The sequence below is a fragment of the Sciurus carolinensis genome, chromosome 12 (assembly GCF_902686445.1).
Source record: "Sciurus carolinensis chromosome 12, mSciCar1.2, whole genome shotgun sequence".
Taxonomy (NCBI): domain Eukaryota; kingdom Metazoa; phylum Chordata; class Mammalia; order Rodentia; family Sciuridae; genus Sciurus; species Sciurus carolinensis.
In genome coordinates this window covers 62,600,883-62,616,609 of record NC_062224.1, presented here as the reverse complement: position 1 = coordinate 62,616,609, position 15,727 = coordinate 62,600,883, and the positions used below count along the sequence as shown (strand labels likewise).

The 15,727-nt window shown below is 38.0% G+C and overlaps 1 protein-coding gene across 10 annotated transcripts in view; it reads right to left on the bottom strand.

Moving 5' to 3' along the window:
* Positions 1–14,749, bottom strand: part of Enah (ENAH actin regulator) — a 137,890-nt gene extending 123,141 nt beyond the window's left edge. For all 10 annotated transcript variants that reach the window (XM_047520223.1, XM_047520226.1, XM_047520224.1 and 7 more), the window contains exon 1: positions 14,623–14,749. In XM_047520223.1, coding sequence (XP_047376179.1) covers positions 14,623–14,627 — 5 coding nt within the window. In that variant the 5' untranslated portion in view covers positions 14,628–14,749. The remainder of the gene's footprint in view (positions 1–14,622) is intronic.
* Between the last annotated feature and the right edge of the window lie 978 nt (positions 14,750–15,727).

Sequence of the window (15,727 nt, the reverse complement as noted above, 5' to 3'; positions counted from 1 at the left end):
AATTTATTCCCAGGTATTTTATTTATTTAGATGCTATTATATATTGCTTTTCTTAATTTCTTTTGTGGATGACTCCTTACTGTTGTATAGAAACAAAACTGATTTTTACATGCTAATCTCATAACACGTCACTAAATTCATTTATTAGCTCTAGTAGTTTACAGTATATTCTTTGCATATATTTGTTTTTAACATGCATACGCAAGTTTTGTTCTGTATCTGTTAGTTCATCTAAATAAAGGGAGAGATGAATGAGATCAAAGTTGTGATATGTACCCCCCCCCAAAGGAAAAAAGTTGAACTAAAAAGTTGGAAGTCAGTACCTCAAAAAATAACCTTATTTGGAAACAGGGTTAGTAAAGATGGAATAGGGTGACAGACCCTTAATCCAATATGGCTGGTGTTCTTATAAGAGGAAAATGTCAAATTTATACAGAGGCACAAGGGACAGGTTGTCATGTGACCACAGGAGCAGAAGACTGAAGTGCTGTAAGTCAAGAAATCCAAGGTTATCACCAAACCCCAGAAGCAAAAAAAATAAAAGAAAGGAATTCTGAATCAAGACTATCATATAGGAACCCTGCCTGAATTTCCAGCCTACTGGAATGCCCTACCTTTTTTTTTTTTTTTTTTTTTGGCGCGGGGGGGGGGGGGGGGGAGTCCTAGGGATTAAGTCCTTTACCATTGTCACACCCCAGCCCTTTTCTTTTTTTTTTTTTTTTTTTTTTTTGGGGGGTGCTGGGGTTCAAACCCAGGGCCTTGTGCTTACAAGGCAAGCACTCTACCAACTGAGCTATCTCCCCAGCCCCCCTTTTCATGTTGAGTAAGGGTCTCACTTAGGTGCCCAGGCTGCCCATGAACTTGCAATCCTCCTGCCTCAGTCTTCTAAGTAGGTAGGATTATAGGTGTGCACCACTATACCCAGCTTTTGTTACAAACTTCAAACTCAAGATTCAACATCAACTTTTGCAGACTGCTGGTCTGTCTTATAAATTTCAGACTTACCATAACCACATTTTGTGAGCCAATTCCAAATCCATAAATTCTCTAAACTTAGTATGGTAATTCTCAAAAGAAGACAATCCCATTTTGCAGAAAAGAAAAAGAGGTTGGGACAGTCAAGGTTTCACAGACAGTAAATAGCAGAATAGCTTTGGGGGCCAATGCTGAGTCTACTAAACTTGACTACTTGTCCCCAAAACGAAAAACCTTGAAACACTTCCATAATCAGAAGAATATAAAATAAAAATATAGTATTAGGAGAGCTCTCCCTTGAAATAAAATAACACTTTACTGGAATTATATAAAGTTAACACTGACATGATATTTACTGCACAGCTGCATGACTAAAGTCATTAACATTTATATTTCAAAATAACAATAAATTTCAAATTATCACCACAAAAAAATGAGTGATATATTAGTTTGATTTAATCATTCCACTATACATCACACTGTACTCCAAAAACATAATACAACTATGACTTGCCAATTAAAAATATTAGATGTGTGGTGCATACCTGTAATCCCAGCTATTCAGGAGGCTGAGGCAGGAGGATCACAAGTTCTAGGCCAGCCTAGAGCTGTCTCAAAATAAAAAATTAAAATGGCTAGGGAAGCTCAGTGGTAGAGTGCCCCTGCATTCAATACCCAGCACCAAAGAAAAAGAAAAAAAATTATAAACACACATGTACACATATGTATACATATATGTGTGTGTGTCACACACACACACAAACACACACAAGGAATTGAGGGTACAGCTCAGTGGTAGAATGCATGCTTAGCATGTACAAGGCCCTAGGTTCAATCTCCAGCACTTTAAAAAAAAAAAAAATCTACTATTTAAAATGAAAAAATAGCAGAGGCAATCTGCTGTAACTGAGAGACACAAATACAAGACGAAATTTTAAATATTATGTGAGAAAGAAATTATTTAGGGGCTGGGGAGACAGCTCAGTCGGTAGAGTGCTTGCCTTGTAAGCATAAGGCCCTGGGTTCGATCCCCAGCACCCAAAAAAAAAAAAAAAGAAATTATTTAGAAGGGAATCAACTAAAAATATATGAAATGGTCCCTACCCTCCTGGCCTATGTACTGCTCTACTGCTCTTGAAAACTGATGGATGCTTCTTCCTCAGCTGAACTAACCATAAGGGAACAAGTTATGTCCAAGCACACCTTTACTTATTTAAAAGTGATTTTTCAGGGTCTGTTATTGGGTCATTTTACTAGCTTTGGAATCACAAAAAGGAAAACCACACAGAACTTAGGTACTGATAAGCAGGAGCCTGGTCTTAATTCTAAGAGCAACAGAAGACAAGATGCAGCTTATCAAACCTGAATTTCAGAATGACCTTTCTGACTACGGCACAAATTAACAGATTAAATGGGGGCAACAGACCAATACAAGAATTTAAAGAAAATCCAGAAAAAAAATGTGAAAATGTATTACAGGACAAAAGAGACATAAGGCTCTTAATACAAATATTTTCTGTAAGACTCCCAGAAGTTGCCAGGGAAACAAATGTCATCCTAAAACAAAAGAAAAATGTAGTCATTTGTGAAGTCATTAAAAATGATGAAAACTTTCCAATCAATGGCAAAGCTAACAAAAATGAAATTTTGAGAAGAATACTCACTGGGAACAGACATGAGAGAACTTAATGAGGTGATAAGTATGTTCTATATCCAAATTGGTTGATAGTTATACAAGGACATACATATATTCACCAAGCTGGATGTTCACTAATAATTTACTCCTTTAGTTTTATATAAATTATACCTTCTAGGGTTTAAATGGGAACAGAAAAGAGAGAGTCTTACTTCCCTCAAGAATTACTGGGTATGAATGTGTGAAGCCTGAAAATCCTAAAGCCTTCCTAAGGTAAAGATGGAACAAGACACCAAAGATGACAAATAGACATGGGTGCTCAAAAACAGTGAGCTGTTGAGTGGTCTATGTGGAGCACGAGTTACCTCTAGACTCCCAATTACATGAAATAAATTTTCTTAATGTTTAAGCACTTGAAGTCTAGTACTTGCAGCTGAAGATATTTTAGCTGATATAATCAGTTAATAATTGGAGAAGACTAACAAAGATGAGATTACTAGGAGGTCAAAAATATCATCTGAAAAAAGTAATGCTCCTAGAAAACCTAATGAAGCCCAAGTACTCTGGCAAAAATGCATTTTTTTTTTTTTTTCCTTACTGGGAATGGAACCCAGTACCTCATGCAAGCTAGGTAACAAACACTCTACCCCTGAGCTACATCCCCAGGCCTTTGAGACAGGGTCTCACTAAATTACCCAAGCAAACCTAGAATTTTTAATCCTCTAGCCTCAGTCCTCTGAATAGCTAGGATTACAGGCATGTGCCACCATGCCCAGATTAAAAATTACTTTATCATAGTGGAAAGTTTACCAGAATATGAAAAAATAAATAGCTTCCTACTACTTTGCAATTTTGTCAGGAGAAAAAATGCAAAAAAAAAAAAAAGTTAAGCAATCAACACTTGATTCATTTTTCTTCCATTCTAAGAATTTAACACATAGTTGCAACCATAACATGAAAATTTTCACAAATTTGTCTCATTTTGCAAGATTAAATCCCTAATAAAAGCTTCCCTCCCCACCCCACAACACACTATTACCTCTGAAATGTTCTACTTTAATTCATTCTACATGGCCTTGTTCTTGTACCAATTATTTTGAGAAAATAAAGACCACTTATATATGAAATTACAAGGAAAAATACACTTATACATCAACATCTACGTTCAGTTCATAAAGCTAACCATTACAGAGAGACCCAAGAGCTTACAGTTAAAAATCGCTGGCATTAGACTGCCTGAGATGGGATCCCAATTCCACTGTTTACTAGCTGGGTGGCACTGAGCAAGTCCCTAAACTCTCTGCCTCAGTTTCCTCATCTAAAAAATTGGTATAACAACAGTTTGTACTTTATAAGCTGCTGACGGAGTAATAAATAAGCTGAGGCATAAGCTGAGGCAGTAAGTACTCAATAACTCTTAGCTATCATATTTTAAAAACTCTTATGAAAATGGGAAAACACCAACACTGCAATTAATTACCAAAAGAAAATTTTAAACACAAGCTTTAAGCTTTAAATACAAAGCAATATTAGAAGATGTATTTATGATAAAAACAGTATGTAGCATACAATTTTAAATACAAAGTATGCATTTAAATTCTAAACATGTAAGAACTTTTGTAAAGGTACTACATCAAACCTAATAAACTAGATGGACTTTACTAAAGATAAAATTTAAAAATCTAAATGCAAAACAAAAAAGAAAAACCCAGTACTATAAAAAGACCAAGTGTCTCCCCTACCCATGTCAGTACATTAATTTAATACAATACTAATAAAAATCCCAAAGGGTGGGGGGATACCATTTTCTTTTTTTGATTTTTATTGGCTTTAATTGACATAATTCAAAAACTAATCTAAAAAACATTAAACAGAATAGCAAATCAAACTTTGAAAAATCAGAAAATAAAGGGTAATTTCCCTTTTTTAATTTTTTTTTTTTTTTGTAGTTGTAGATGGACATCACACCCTTATTTTATTTGTTTATATTGTTATGTGGTGCTAAGGATCAAACCCAGTGCCTCACAGGTGCTAGGCAAGCACTCTGCCACTGAGCTACAGCCCCAGCCCCCTCACTTTCATTAATTATAAAGTTTTGAGTAATTCAACAATGAAAGGCCTGGAGGTATAGCTCAGTGGTAGAGCACTTGCCTAACACATCTGAGGTCCTGAGTTCCATCCCCACCACCTCCAACAATAACAACAAATAAATAGTAGTACAGAATTAGTTAATTAATGAGTCCAGAAATAGACCTAAGTATTTATGGGAATTCAGTATGTAATAAGGTATATCAAATCAAAGGAAAAGGACAGATTATTCAACAAAATATATTTAATACACATACATTTATATTTAGATACTAACCATTCATTTTACACCAAAATTAATTTTGGTGGCTTAAATTTAAACAAATGAAACCACAGTGTCAAAGAAGGAAACATAGGAAAAAAAAAAAAAAGGAAACATGGAAAATATATACATAATTTTAGATTAGAGAAAGCATGACATCAAAGGCAGAAACTATGGAACAATGTATCTAGCAGGAAATTTTAAAACTTTTGTACCAAAACAAAATTAAAACTAAAGTGACAAATTCAGTATATACATGTTGTAGACTTTACATCATGGCCTCCAATTAATCACACCTCTTGATATGTCCTTGTTTAGTCTCCTCCAGGATTGACTCTGGGCTTGACCATGTTACCTGCACTGACAAGGGGACATAAGCAAACTGGATATAAGGGAAAGTTTGATAAGAACTTGCATAAATTCTGGGGCTAAGTCTCCCCAGAAGGCTGCTACTGCTAAGGGAAAGATGGAAGAAGGGAGGAGGCAGACCGACACATCTGATGAACCCAGCCAAGCAAATGAAATCACATGATTGAGTCCAGGTTAGACCAAAAGTACTATATAGGGACTGGGGTTGTTGCTCAGTGGTAGAGCACTTGCCTAGCATGTGTGAGGCACTGGTTTCGAGTCTCAGCACCAGATATAAATAAATGAATAAAATACGGGTCTATCAACACCTAAAAAAAATGTTTTTTAAAAATACTGTCCAGTCAACCGATACATATTTTTAAGTAGCAGTATATAACTGATATACTATATATGCACCATAAAAGGCTAACATCCTTGGGCTGGGATTGTGGTTCAGTGGCAGAGTACTCACTGAGCACGTGTGAGGCCCTGGGTTTGATCCTCAGCACCACATAAAAATAAGTAAAATAAAGGTGTTGTGCTCACCTACAACTAAAAAAAAAAAAAAAAGGCTAACATCCTTAAGATGTTATAGATCATTACAAGGAAGGAAAACTAAACATCCTATTGGGAAAACAGCACATGAACAAATATTGACAGAAAAACTGATGCCCAATAAACACAGCACAAGAAATATTTAACCCTACTAGCAAAAAAATACAAATTAAAATAAGACCTTTTCATATCAAACTGGCAAAGATTAAAAAGGCTGATAATGTCCTGAGTTAGAGAGAATGAGAAAATTAAAACTCTTACCTACTTTGCTAATTCAGTAATAAATATCAAAAAAATAACGTAATTCCTTTCAGTCTAGTAATTTCAGTTCATTCACTATTCCTTCAAAGATTTATTGCACATTTACAGAGGCTTGTGCTGGGGAATAGGATACAGTCAGATCAGGCAAGAGCTTAATAATACTGACTTTGTTGTTAAATTTGGGGTTTATTCTAGAAATAAGATGCCACTGAAGGCTTTAGGAGGAGAATAAAAATAGCTGGTTTCCACTTTAAGATCATTCTGATTGATGCATGAAGAACGAGGGACAAGAATGGAAATGAAGAAACAATAACTGTTCAGGTAAGAGCTAATAGTGTCATAGAGTTTAAACAGTGTCAGTGAGATAGATAGACACAAATGGAAGTGGACCTGGCAGGACAACAATCAGATACAGACAAGAGAAAGGAAAGGAAAAAATACATATACTACTACTTGATTTTATTTCTAAAACTTTATCCTGAAATATAATCAGATATGAACACAAAGACAAATATCCAAAGATGTTCAATATAGTGGTTTTTATAATGACAAAAATAGTGAGAACAAGTCTAGAAGTTCAACTTTTAAGCAATTAAGTAGATAAAGTCATCCATCCAAAGCAATGAAATACTATGAAGTCACTTAAAATTATATAGTTCTATATTTAGTGACAAGGATTGTATAAAGAAGCACAATATGATATGATACAATTCCATTTTTAAATAGTACAATATCACTTTATTCATCCACACAAACACATTTACAACTTCAAATACATTACAAAATATCTACAAAGCTACATATCAAAATGTTAAAATTCTTTTATCACTTTGGATTTGAGTTTTTAGCATCTTTACACTTCCCAAGTCTTTTTAAATCTGTGCAAAATCTATATTACTTTAAAATGAAAAAAATTTAAAATGGACAATAGTAATGGTTCACTTTCTAAAAATAGTAAATACAAATTTTAAGGAGACTACAAAGAAAGTTTTAAATGAACACTTAAAATTCACAAATCCTAAATAAGTCAAACAATTACAGTTTTGCTTGCCATACAACTCTTACATGAAATGACAACTGAAAAGGAGAAGGAAAAAGGAAATCTCAGAACTGCAGAACAAAGTGGACTCAATTGATATTTAGGGTTGTGGTTGTGGCTCAGTAGTAGAGCACTTGCCTAGCATGTGTGAGGCACTCAGTTCAATCCTCAGCACCACATAAAAATAAACATAAATAAGGTACTGTGTCTACCTACAACCTAAAAAATAATTGATATTTAATAATTATGAAACCTTCACAAAAAATGCATTCACTGAACTGTAAAACAATGTGGACTTCCTTGATTTTCAAACTGAAGAACCATTCACTTTATTTTACTTATGTTCTAGCATTCTTAAAGTTTCTTCTCTACCAAATTGACAACACAGATACCAAAAAGGACAATACATAGAAGACTTCTAAAACACAGTCATTTTGAATTTGTATCATCAAATGTTACCAAAATTGTATATTCTAAAAGACCTTCACCACTGAAAAGCTACTCAGTTCATTAAAAAATATCATCATGGCTACCTCGTTCCAAAAAGACAAAATTTTTCACTGGTATATGATACTACTATAAACAAACTACAGAAAATCACCATCTCAAACCATTTTCTGAAGACTGATGGATTTGCTTCACCACATTTTACTGATGGTCCTAGTCATCCTTTATTTATAGGAGAAATGGCTCATAATTAGTAGGAAGATAAGGTTCTAAAATATTTCAGGCCTCTCACAGGCACCACTATTAAGGTTTCCACTTCAGCACTCTAGTGGTTTTATCTCTAATGTCTCTTCTTTAGAATCATGAATGTCAATATTAATCCAAAGTAATAAAAATGTGAGGAACAAATATAAAGAGTAAATAAGATTTTCTTCTGATATTATCTAGTCTAATGAATAAGTAAAAATAATAATCCAAGGACTAAAGGACAGGGGAGTTTGATATACATTTCACATATCCTAAAATTTACTTTTTTGGGAGGCAGGGGGATACTGGGGATTGAACTGAGGGGCACTCTAAGATTAAGCTACATACCCAGTCCTTTTTATTTTCTATTTTGGGACAGTCTTCCTAAATTGCCTTGAACTTGTGATCCTTCCTGCTTTGGTCTTCTAAACAACTAGGATTACATCTGTGCACACCAGGTCCAGCTAAAATTCATAATTTTGAAGTTAAAACCCAGTGGCTTTCAATATACACACAAGGTTGTACAACCACCACCATTAATTCCAGAACATTTTCACCACTCTAAAAAGATATATCATCCATATATTCTTACAACAGTAGTCACTTCCCATTCCTTCCCATTCCTTCCTCACTCCTAGCAACTACTAATCTACTTTCTCTCTACAGGTCTGCCTATTGTGGACATCTCATATAAATGGAATGATATAATATGTGGCCTTTTAGATCTAGCATTCTTCTCTTAACATAATCTTTCCACCCATGTGGCATGTATCAGTATTTTATTTCTTTTGATAGCCAAATATTATTTCATTGTATGGCTATACCACCATATTTTGATTATCCATTCATCAACAAGTCATTTGGGTTGTTTCCATTTCTGGGCTATTATGAATAATGATGCTATGAACATGTGTGTACAAGCATTTAGGCAGACCTATGTTTTCACTTCTCTGGTGTCTACCTATTAGTGGAATTGCTGGGTCATAAGATAATCCAACATTTAAAATTTTAAGAAACTGCCAAGCTGTCTTCTAAAGCAGATGCATCATTTTACATGGTTTTTCACATTCTTAACATAAATTTAAGAGATGCTAGACTTCCACAAAAGTAGGGTGTTTACCAAGTCCATTTTGTATGCCAAGTGTTATGCCAGGGTTTTATTTAATTTTCCCAACTCTATAGAGCAGAAATTATCTCCACTTTACAGGAGAAACTCAAATCTCAAAGTTTGTAACCTACTTACAAAAAATCAGCTAGTTAGTAAATGTCAAAAACAAGAATTTGAACCCAGAGTTCACTTCAAAGCCTATATTCTTTACTATACACAGTGTAACCTCTATCCCAGGATACATATACATGACTTCACACCAGAAGAATCCTTTAGGAAAAACTGAATGCTAATTAAATTTATTATAATCATTATAAAACAGAGGATTCCCAATATACATATTTCTAGAAAATATAGGAAGTCACTTGCATATATTACTCCCTACTCTCCAATTTTGTTCTTTAATGGATGATTTCTACATACAAAGCTACATAAAACAATAACAAGCAGGGCATGATGGCTCATGCCTGTAATTCCAGTTACTCAGGAGATTGAGACAGGATCACAAATTCAAGGTCAGGCTGGGCAATTCAGCAAGACTGTATCTCAAAATAAAAATTAAGGAGCTGGGTACTTCAGCACTTACTTATGATGCCAGCAACTGGGGAGGCCGATGCAGGAAGATCCCAAATCTGAGGCCAACCTGGAAAATCTAATGAGACCCTACCTCTAAACAAAAAAATTAAAATGATGAGTTTGTAGCCCAGTGGTAGAGTGTGTCTGGGTTTAATCCCCAGTGCCAAAAATAATAAAAGTAGAATAAAAATTAAGTTAAAAGAAGGGCTGGATGTAGCTGAACAGAGGGAGCACCCCTGGATTCAATCCCCAGTACCACATACACACACACAAAATGCAGACCCTGTCCTTGAGGTGTACAATGTAAAAGGTGAAACAGATCCAGATAAACATAAAACAGTATAATAAATATAATAGCAAAAAAATGCAGCATATACAAAAACACACAGGAATGGAGAGGGGTTAGACAAGCCAGGGACTACTTCCAAAAGGCATCACAAGGAAGCCTCTTCCTGTTTCTCTCATCCAGAAAAGTTCATAAGCCCTTATTTGGTGCAGTATCTACTAAGGTAGAGTTTCAGTTCAGATTCTCTCATTAACTTTTATTTCCACTCAGTTCCATCCATTGATTTCAAAAAGGGGAGGGAGATAGGGAAGGAAAAAAAAAAGGAGGAGGAGGAAAGACAACTTTAAGCTGGTACAGGAAGGGTTTAAGTATCCTTTTACTCCCCCACAACTGTATAAAAATTGACATCACATTTTTCCAAATCTTTCTTACACTGATGATAAAGACTGGGTGTTTTACAAGTTACACAATCACACCTCTTTTAAGCTATGTGTAGGATAAATTATCAAAACCATCAAACAATTAAAGAGTTTTTTCTATACCAACTAATTGGTGCCTGCCTAGTTATTTTACTTAATATAACTGGGCTAAAAAGATGTCCAAAAAGTTGAAAACCAAGTCCAGTAAAAATTTCTCTACTTATCCACAACTCCTATTCAAGACTTATCACTTATTAAATACTATAATACAATATTGACATTCAAAAAATTGAAGATTTGACTCCCACTCCTAAAATCAATCTTGGTGGGAGAGTCACACACTCAACTGCTACAAGTATAAATGAAGACCCACGGGGAGTGAGGTGATTACTATTTGCATCCTTTCATGGTTATCTCACTTAACACAATAATTTTATGAAATAAAGGATTTACTTTTTTTTTCAAACCAATTTGGTTGAACGACAAGTTGATATATCTAACCTGATCTTTCTGACCTAGAGTGTACTACACTCTAAAATGTATTATCAATCATTACCATAAATGAAGGTAATAAAATCACAATTCATTTTTCAAAGACTCTACATATACACACAGGAAAGAAATTTTAAAAATGATTTCCTCACCTCTAAATTAAGGTTGGACTAGATCACAGATGACTAGGTATTAAGTGGCATCCCAGGAACCACTCTCCAGTGCCTTCTCTGGAACCCATTTCTCAATCAAGCACAATTACTAATGAATGAACCATCAGCACATAAGTGCATCATTATTTTTATCAAAATGGTAGCCACTACCAACTAGAATAAGTAGGCAGAATGTAATCTATTTAACATTTTTGAATTTAAAAAGGTCCAGAGGTAAAGCGAACTGCCCAAAAAAGTTTTACTCAACTAGTATAAAACAGAAGTAGTCCTCAAAGCAACAGAAGTGACCTAACTATAATGCTTATAAGCATACAAAGTACCTCCTATTATCATCTGATCCTCATATCCCGTAAAAAATTATCTCTATTTTTACTTTAAATATATCAGTGAAATAAGGTGCTTTAGTCAAGGTCACTCAGCTAGTTAAGTGGCTTGATCAACTCCTTTGCAACACCAAACACCTTTTTATGTGAGAAACTCAATAGCTGGTGGAAACCGGTAATATTTAATATGACACAAGAATGTCAATCCAAAATCTTCTGCCCTCTTCTAAGTCACTAGACTACAGGCAACTACTTTAGATCAGACAAGCTTCTCTTCTTGTTAAAATAGTAATAACAATGATAATAATTAAATTTGGAATAATTAACCAACTTAAATGCAATCATTTAAAAGGCTTACACTGCATTTTACACACACACATACATTCATTCACACACACTCACCCCTCAATCACAAAACACCTTAAACTTTTAAAGGACTACATAAATGAAAAACAGAATAGAATCAAAAGCTAGGATGAAATACTAAAAGTACCAAGATTTTTGGTCTCAATCCTTCCACTGTCCTGCATAATATACTTTTTCATTTTTTTAATGCTCATCTTGAAGCAAAATATTAATAAGTAAATCTATACACAGCATTTTATATGTGTAGAATTGCCTTCTATTTCAGGAACATAAAGTACTATTCAATTCCTTTTTGTATAAGGAATTACATTATATCACAGTGAACACACTATTCCTAAAATTAAAGTCATCTGAGAGTTCTTATCACATTTACACCACATGTTCATCATTTCCTCTTTTCAGAATTCTGACCAACTTAATCGGAAATTTCTGCTCAGGCATTCCTATTTCTGTATGGCCTCTGAGGTATCATCACGTAACTTAAAAAAAAAATATTTTAAAAGGTAATATTTATGTCCTACAGTACTTGAAAGCAACATGAAGACTAAACAAATATTAATGAAAAGACTTTTCTTTTGGGGGGGATTGAATCAAAGGGCTGGCACATGCTAGGCAAATGCTCTACAACTAAGCTACATCCCTAGCCCTTGTTTTTTTCATTTTTTATTTTTGAAGCAGGGTCTCATTAAGCTGCCCAAGCTAGCCTTGGGATGATTACAGGTAGTGACTCACATCTGAAAAGTTCTTTCTTAACCACAAAATATTCCAAAGATTTTTGTTACCAGCACAACAACCTTTCCCCTCATATCAAACTGTTCTTTTTGCACACATCTGAGTTACTTTTGCACACATCTAAAAGTGCACACAAAGGAGTTTTACAAACTACCTACCAAATAATCCAATGCTTTCCAAAGTGTAAAGCTGATCCTCTTTTCTACTCTTCAATTATTCAAAATTAGCCTACAAAGAATTACTGTAGGCTGCCTAAAGAAACTTTTCAGACCTGAGTACCATATTGTATATTTATGCTACTGGAAAAAAAACAAGAGGAGCTTAAAAAATAGAAGTCACATTTTATCAGAAAAGCAACTTTTCAGTGAAGACATAATTTACCTGACACAGACAACTACACTACAGTGACTGACTTTTAAGATACCCCAAACATCTTTTTTTGTTGTTGTTGTTGTTTTGGCTTTCTGGTTCATCATCTTTGGATTAGATAACTTTGATTGTATTTTAAAATAGCACACTTTTCTTTGTTTGGCATTTCTCAGTGTTAAGACAAATACAGCCAAAGTTGAAAAGACTATTAACTTCTGGTCTGTAAGACCCAATAGCAATAAATCTTTAAAGCAGAAATCATCAATATATAGTATTACATGACATAATATTATGTATATTGCATTATAGTTCCTGAGTTTTCAAGGACAACAGTACCTTGATTTAAAAAAAAAAATCACAAACATAAAACTGAAGTTTTTGAAGCCATATTTTAATAGCTTAATTATGGTTTGTGGTTTGTATACCATGACTATTTTTTAAACTGACCCAACGTTTGAAGCTAACTTGCATGAAATCACCAAAAGAGGTCAGTCACCTAGGATTAAACAAAAATTTTAAAGCCATCATATACAAAGGCCTATAACTTGGAATCAGAGAAAAAAAAAAAAAAACTCAAATTCATAGTAAGTGAAAACACAGCTATATCACCAGAAATAAATATTTAAAAAAATGAAATGTGTTCAACTCTGATAGAAAAAAAATGAAAGCTAAAGTTTAAAATGGAAACTACTTAAATTGAGAAAGAATTTCAATGACAGCACTTTTTTTGCTAAAGCAACGGAATTTGTATATTATATCATTCAAATCTCATTGTATTACATTATAAAGGTCTTGGGCAATGGTTGCCCATTAATCTTTAAAACAAAGGAGATTCAAATCCAAATGAACTGTAAGACTATCTCTTCCAGGAGAGAGAAATGGAGTAATTTACTTTATCCACGATTGTTTAACTAAAAGGAAGGCCTTTAAGGATGATAACGCAGAATGGATCAGCCTTCAGTCTACCAAGTCCCATTTCTCACGAAGTCTTGCACCAATCCGAAAAGAGGTGGTTATGGACACCAAACAGGTTTAGGAAAGGCTGAGAAAAATCTCCAATGAATGACACACCACATCATGGGTCATTCTACACAATTGGAGAAATAAAAAAGGAAAATATCACACCATATGTTTCACCGTATCAATCAAAAAAATAATATACGACGGTACATTCAATTCTTTCCTTTGGGGCTGAAAAATAATTCAGCTTCTGTTTTATTGATTAGAGAAGAGGGGGTAAAGCAGTTGCTGCAATGCAACACAGCCTACATAAGAAGGGGAGAAAAGGGTTTTCCAAACAAAACCCTCCCCCGCCCCGGCTTACACACCCGAAACAACTTACTTATCCCTGCCTTTTACTGCGCTCCGCCAGTGTAAACCTAATAAATTCTTTCCCTTCCCCCACCTTCGTGAAATTTCACCTCTCCTTAGCTCCTTCACCTACCCCTACCAGAGGCGCTTCATTACCCGCAGAGATTTCAGACCCTTCAAACTTTTCTTTTTTAATTAAACAAGAGACTCTTGTATTAAAAGTGCACGAAATTTTTACATATATACGAAATAATACCTGTTTCCCAGCAACATGCACGCTTCGATTCTCGAACCCCTCCCCATCTCCCGGGTTTTGCTTGCAAAGGCTGGGGGGGAGGGAGCCAGGCGCAAATTAAATTTAATAAGGGAAATCCTAGGTGAAAAAACAACATTTGAGGAAAAAACGGGAGACCCCCCAAATCAGAGAGATCGGGGACGTTTACGAGAAAGAGAAATTAGAAGGGACAAAAGGGAGAGGGGGGAGGAAAGAGACCCGAGACCCGCGGAGACGCGCCGGGCCGGGAGAGGGAAGGCGGGGTCCGTGGAAAGCGGGGGTCGCGGCTCCCGCGGCACAATGGCCTGCCCGGCCCCCGCCCCGCGCGCCCCTCACCTCATGGTGCCGGCGGCGCGAAGGCTTCCCCAGCAGCCGGGGGACGCCAAGCCGAGGGGTCTCTCCTCCAGGGGCGGGGAAGCAGTTCGGAGACGGGAGACAAGTGTCCGGCTCCTGCTTCGGCGGCCAGGGGGCTACACCATCTCCTCGCACAAAGCCGAGGCGCCGGCCCGGAGTGTGAGAGAAGAGGGCGAGAGAAAGACTGGGGAGGGGGCGGAGAGGCCGAGGCGCGGAGCGGGTTCCCCGGCGGCCTCCCACCGCCTCCTCCGGTTTCTCCTCCTCCTCCCGGAGCTTCCTCGACCGCCCTCTGAGAGGTGCCCGCCGGGGCCGCGCGCCCGGCCGCCGCTCCACAGGCCCGCGCTCGCCGCGCCCGCCGCCGCCGCCGCCGCCGCCGCCGCCGCCGCCGCCACCGAGGCCGTGTGCAACCCGCAGCTGCTGCAGTCGCGGGAGGAGAGTCGGGATCGCCGCGAGGAGCCCGGGAGGAGGCGGGGCGCGCGGCGGAGGAACACGCAGGCGCCGCCCTCCTCCCCTCCCTCCCCCGGGGGCGAGGGGGCGGTGCGGGGGGAGGGGAGGCGGGGGCCTGGCGCACCCCCGCGCTGCCGGCCGGGCCCCCGCCGGACTGCGGAGAGCGAGGAGGGGCGGGCGCGGGCTCGGCGACGGCGGCGGCGGCGACTGAGGAAAGGCTCTTTGTTGCCTCCCCGCCCCGCCCCCTGCACCCCCTGCTATTCGCGCTGCTCCCCCAGCCAGCTATCGACGGGGGTTCCTAGCCCGGGGTTGTCCTTGGTCGTCAGCCCCCTCCCGGTCGCCTCCGCTCCCCAAAGGCTGGGGGAGCTCCCGGGCCTCCCCGGCGGCCGGGATGAGCCGACTGAGGCGCCGAGACCTCCCGGGGCGCCGGACCCGCGGGCACCGGCGTGAGGAGCCGGGATGCGTGACTGGGCGCCGGGCCCGGCCGCGGGGCTCCGGGGCTGCTCGCGGTCGAGGGCCCCCATGCGGGGCTTGTCCTCAGCTCGCCCTGTTGCTTGCTGAGGACCGGGACAAGCGAGTGGGTGGGCATCCCGGTCAGACCCACTGTCCGCCCCCGCCGCTCTGCTACTCCCAGCGATTC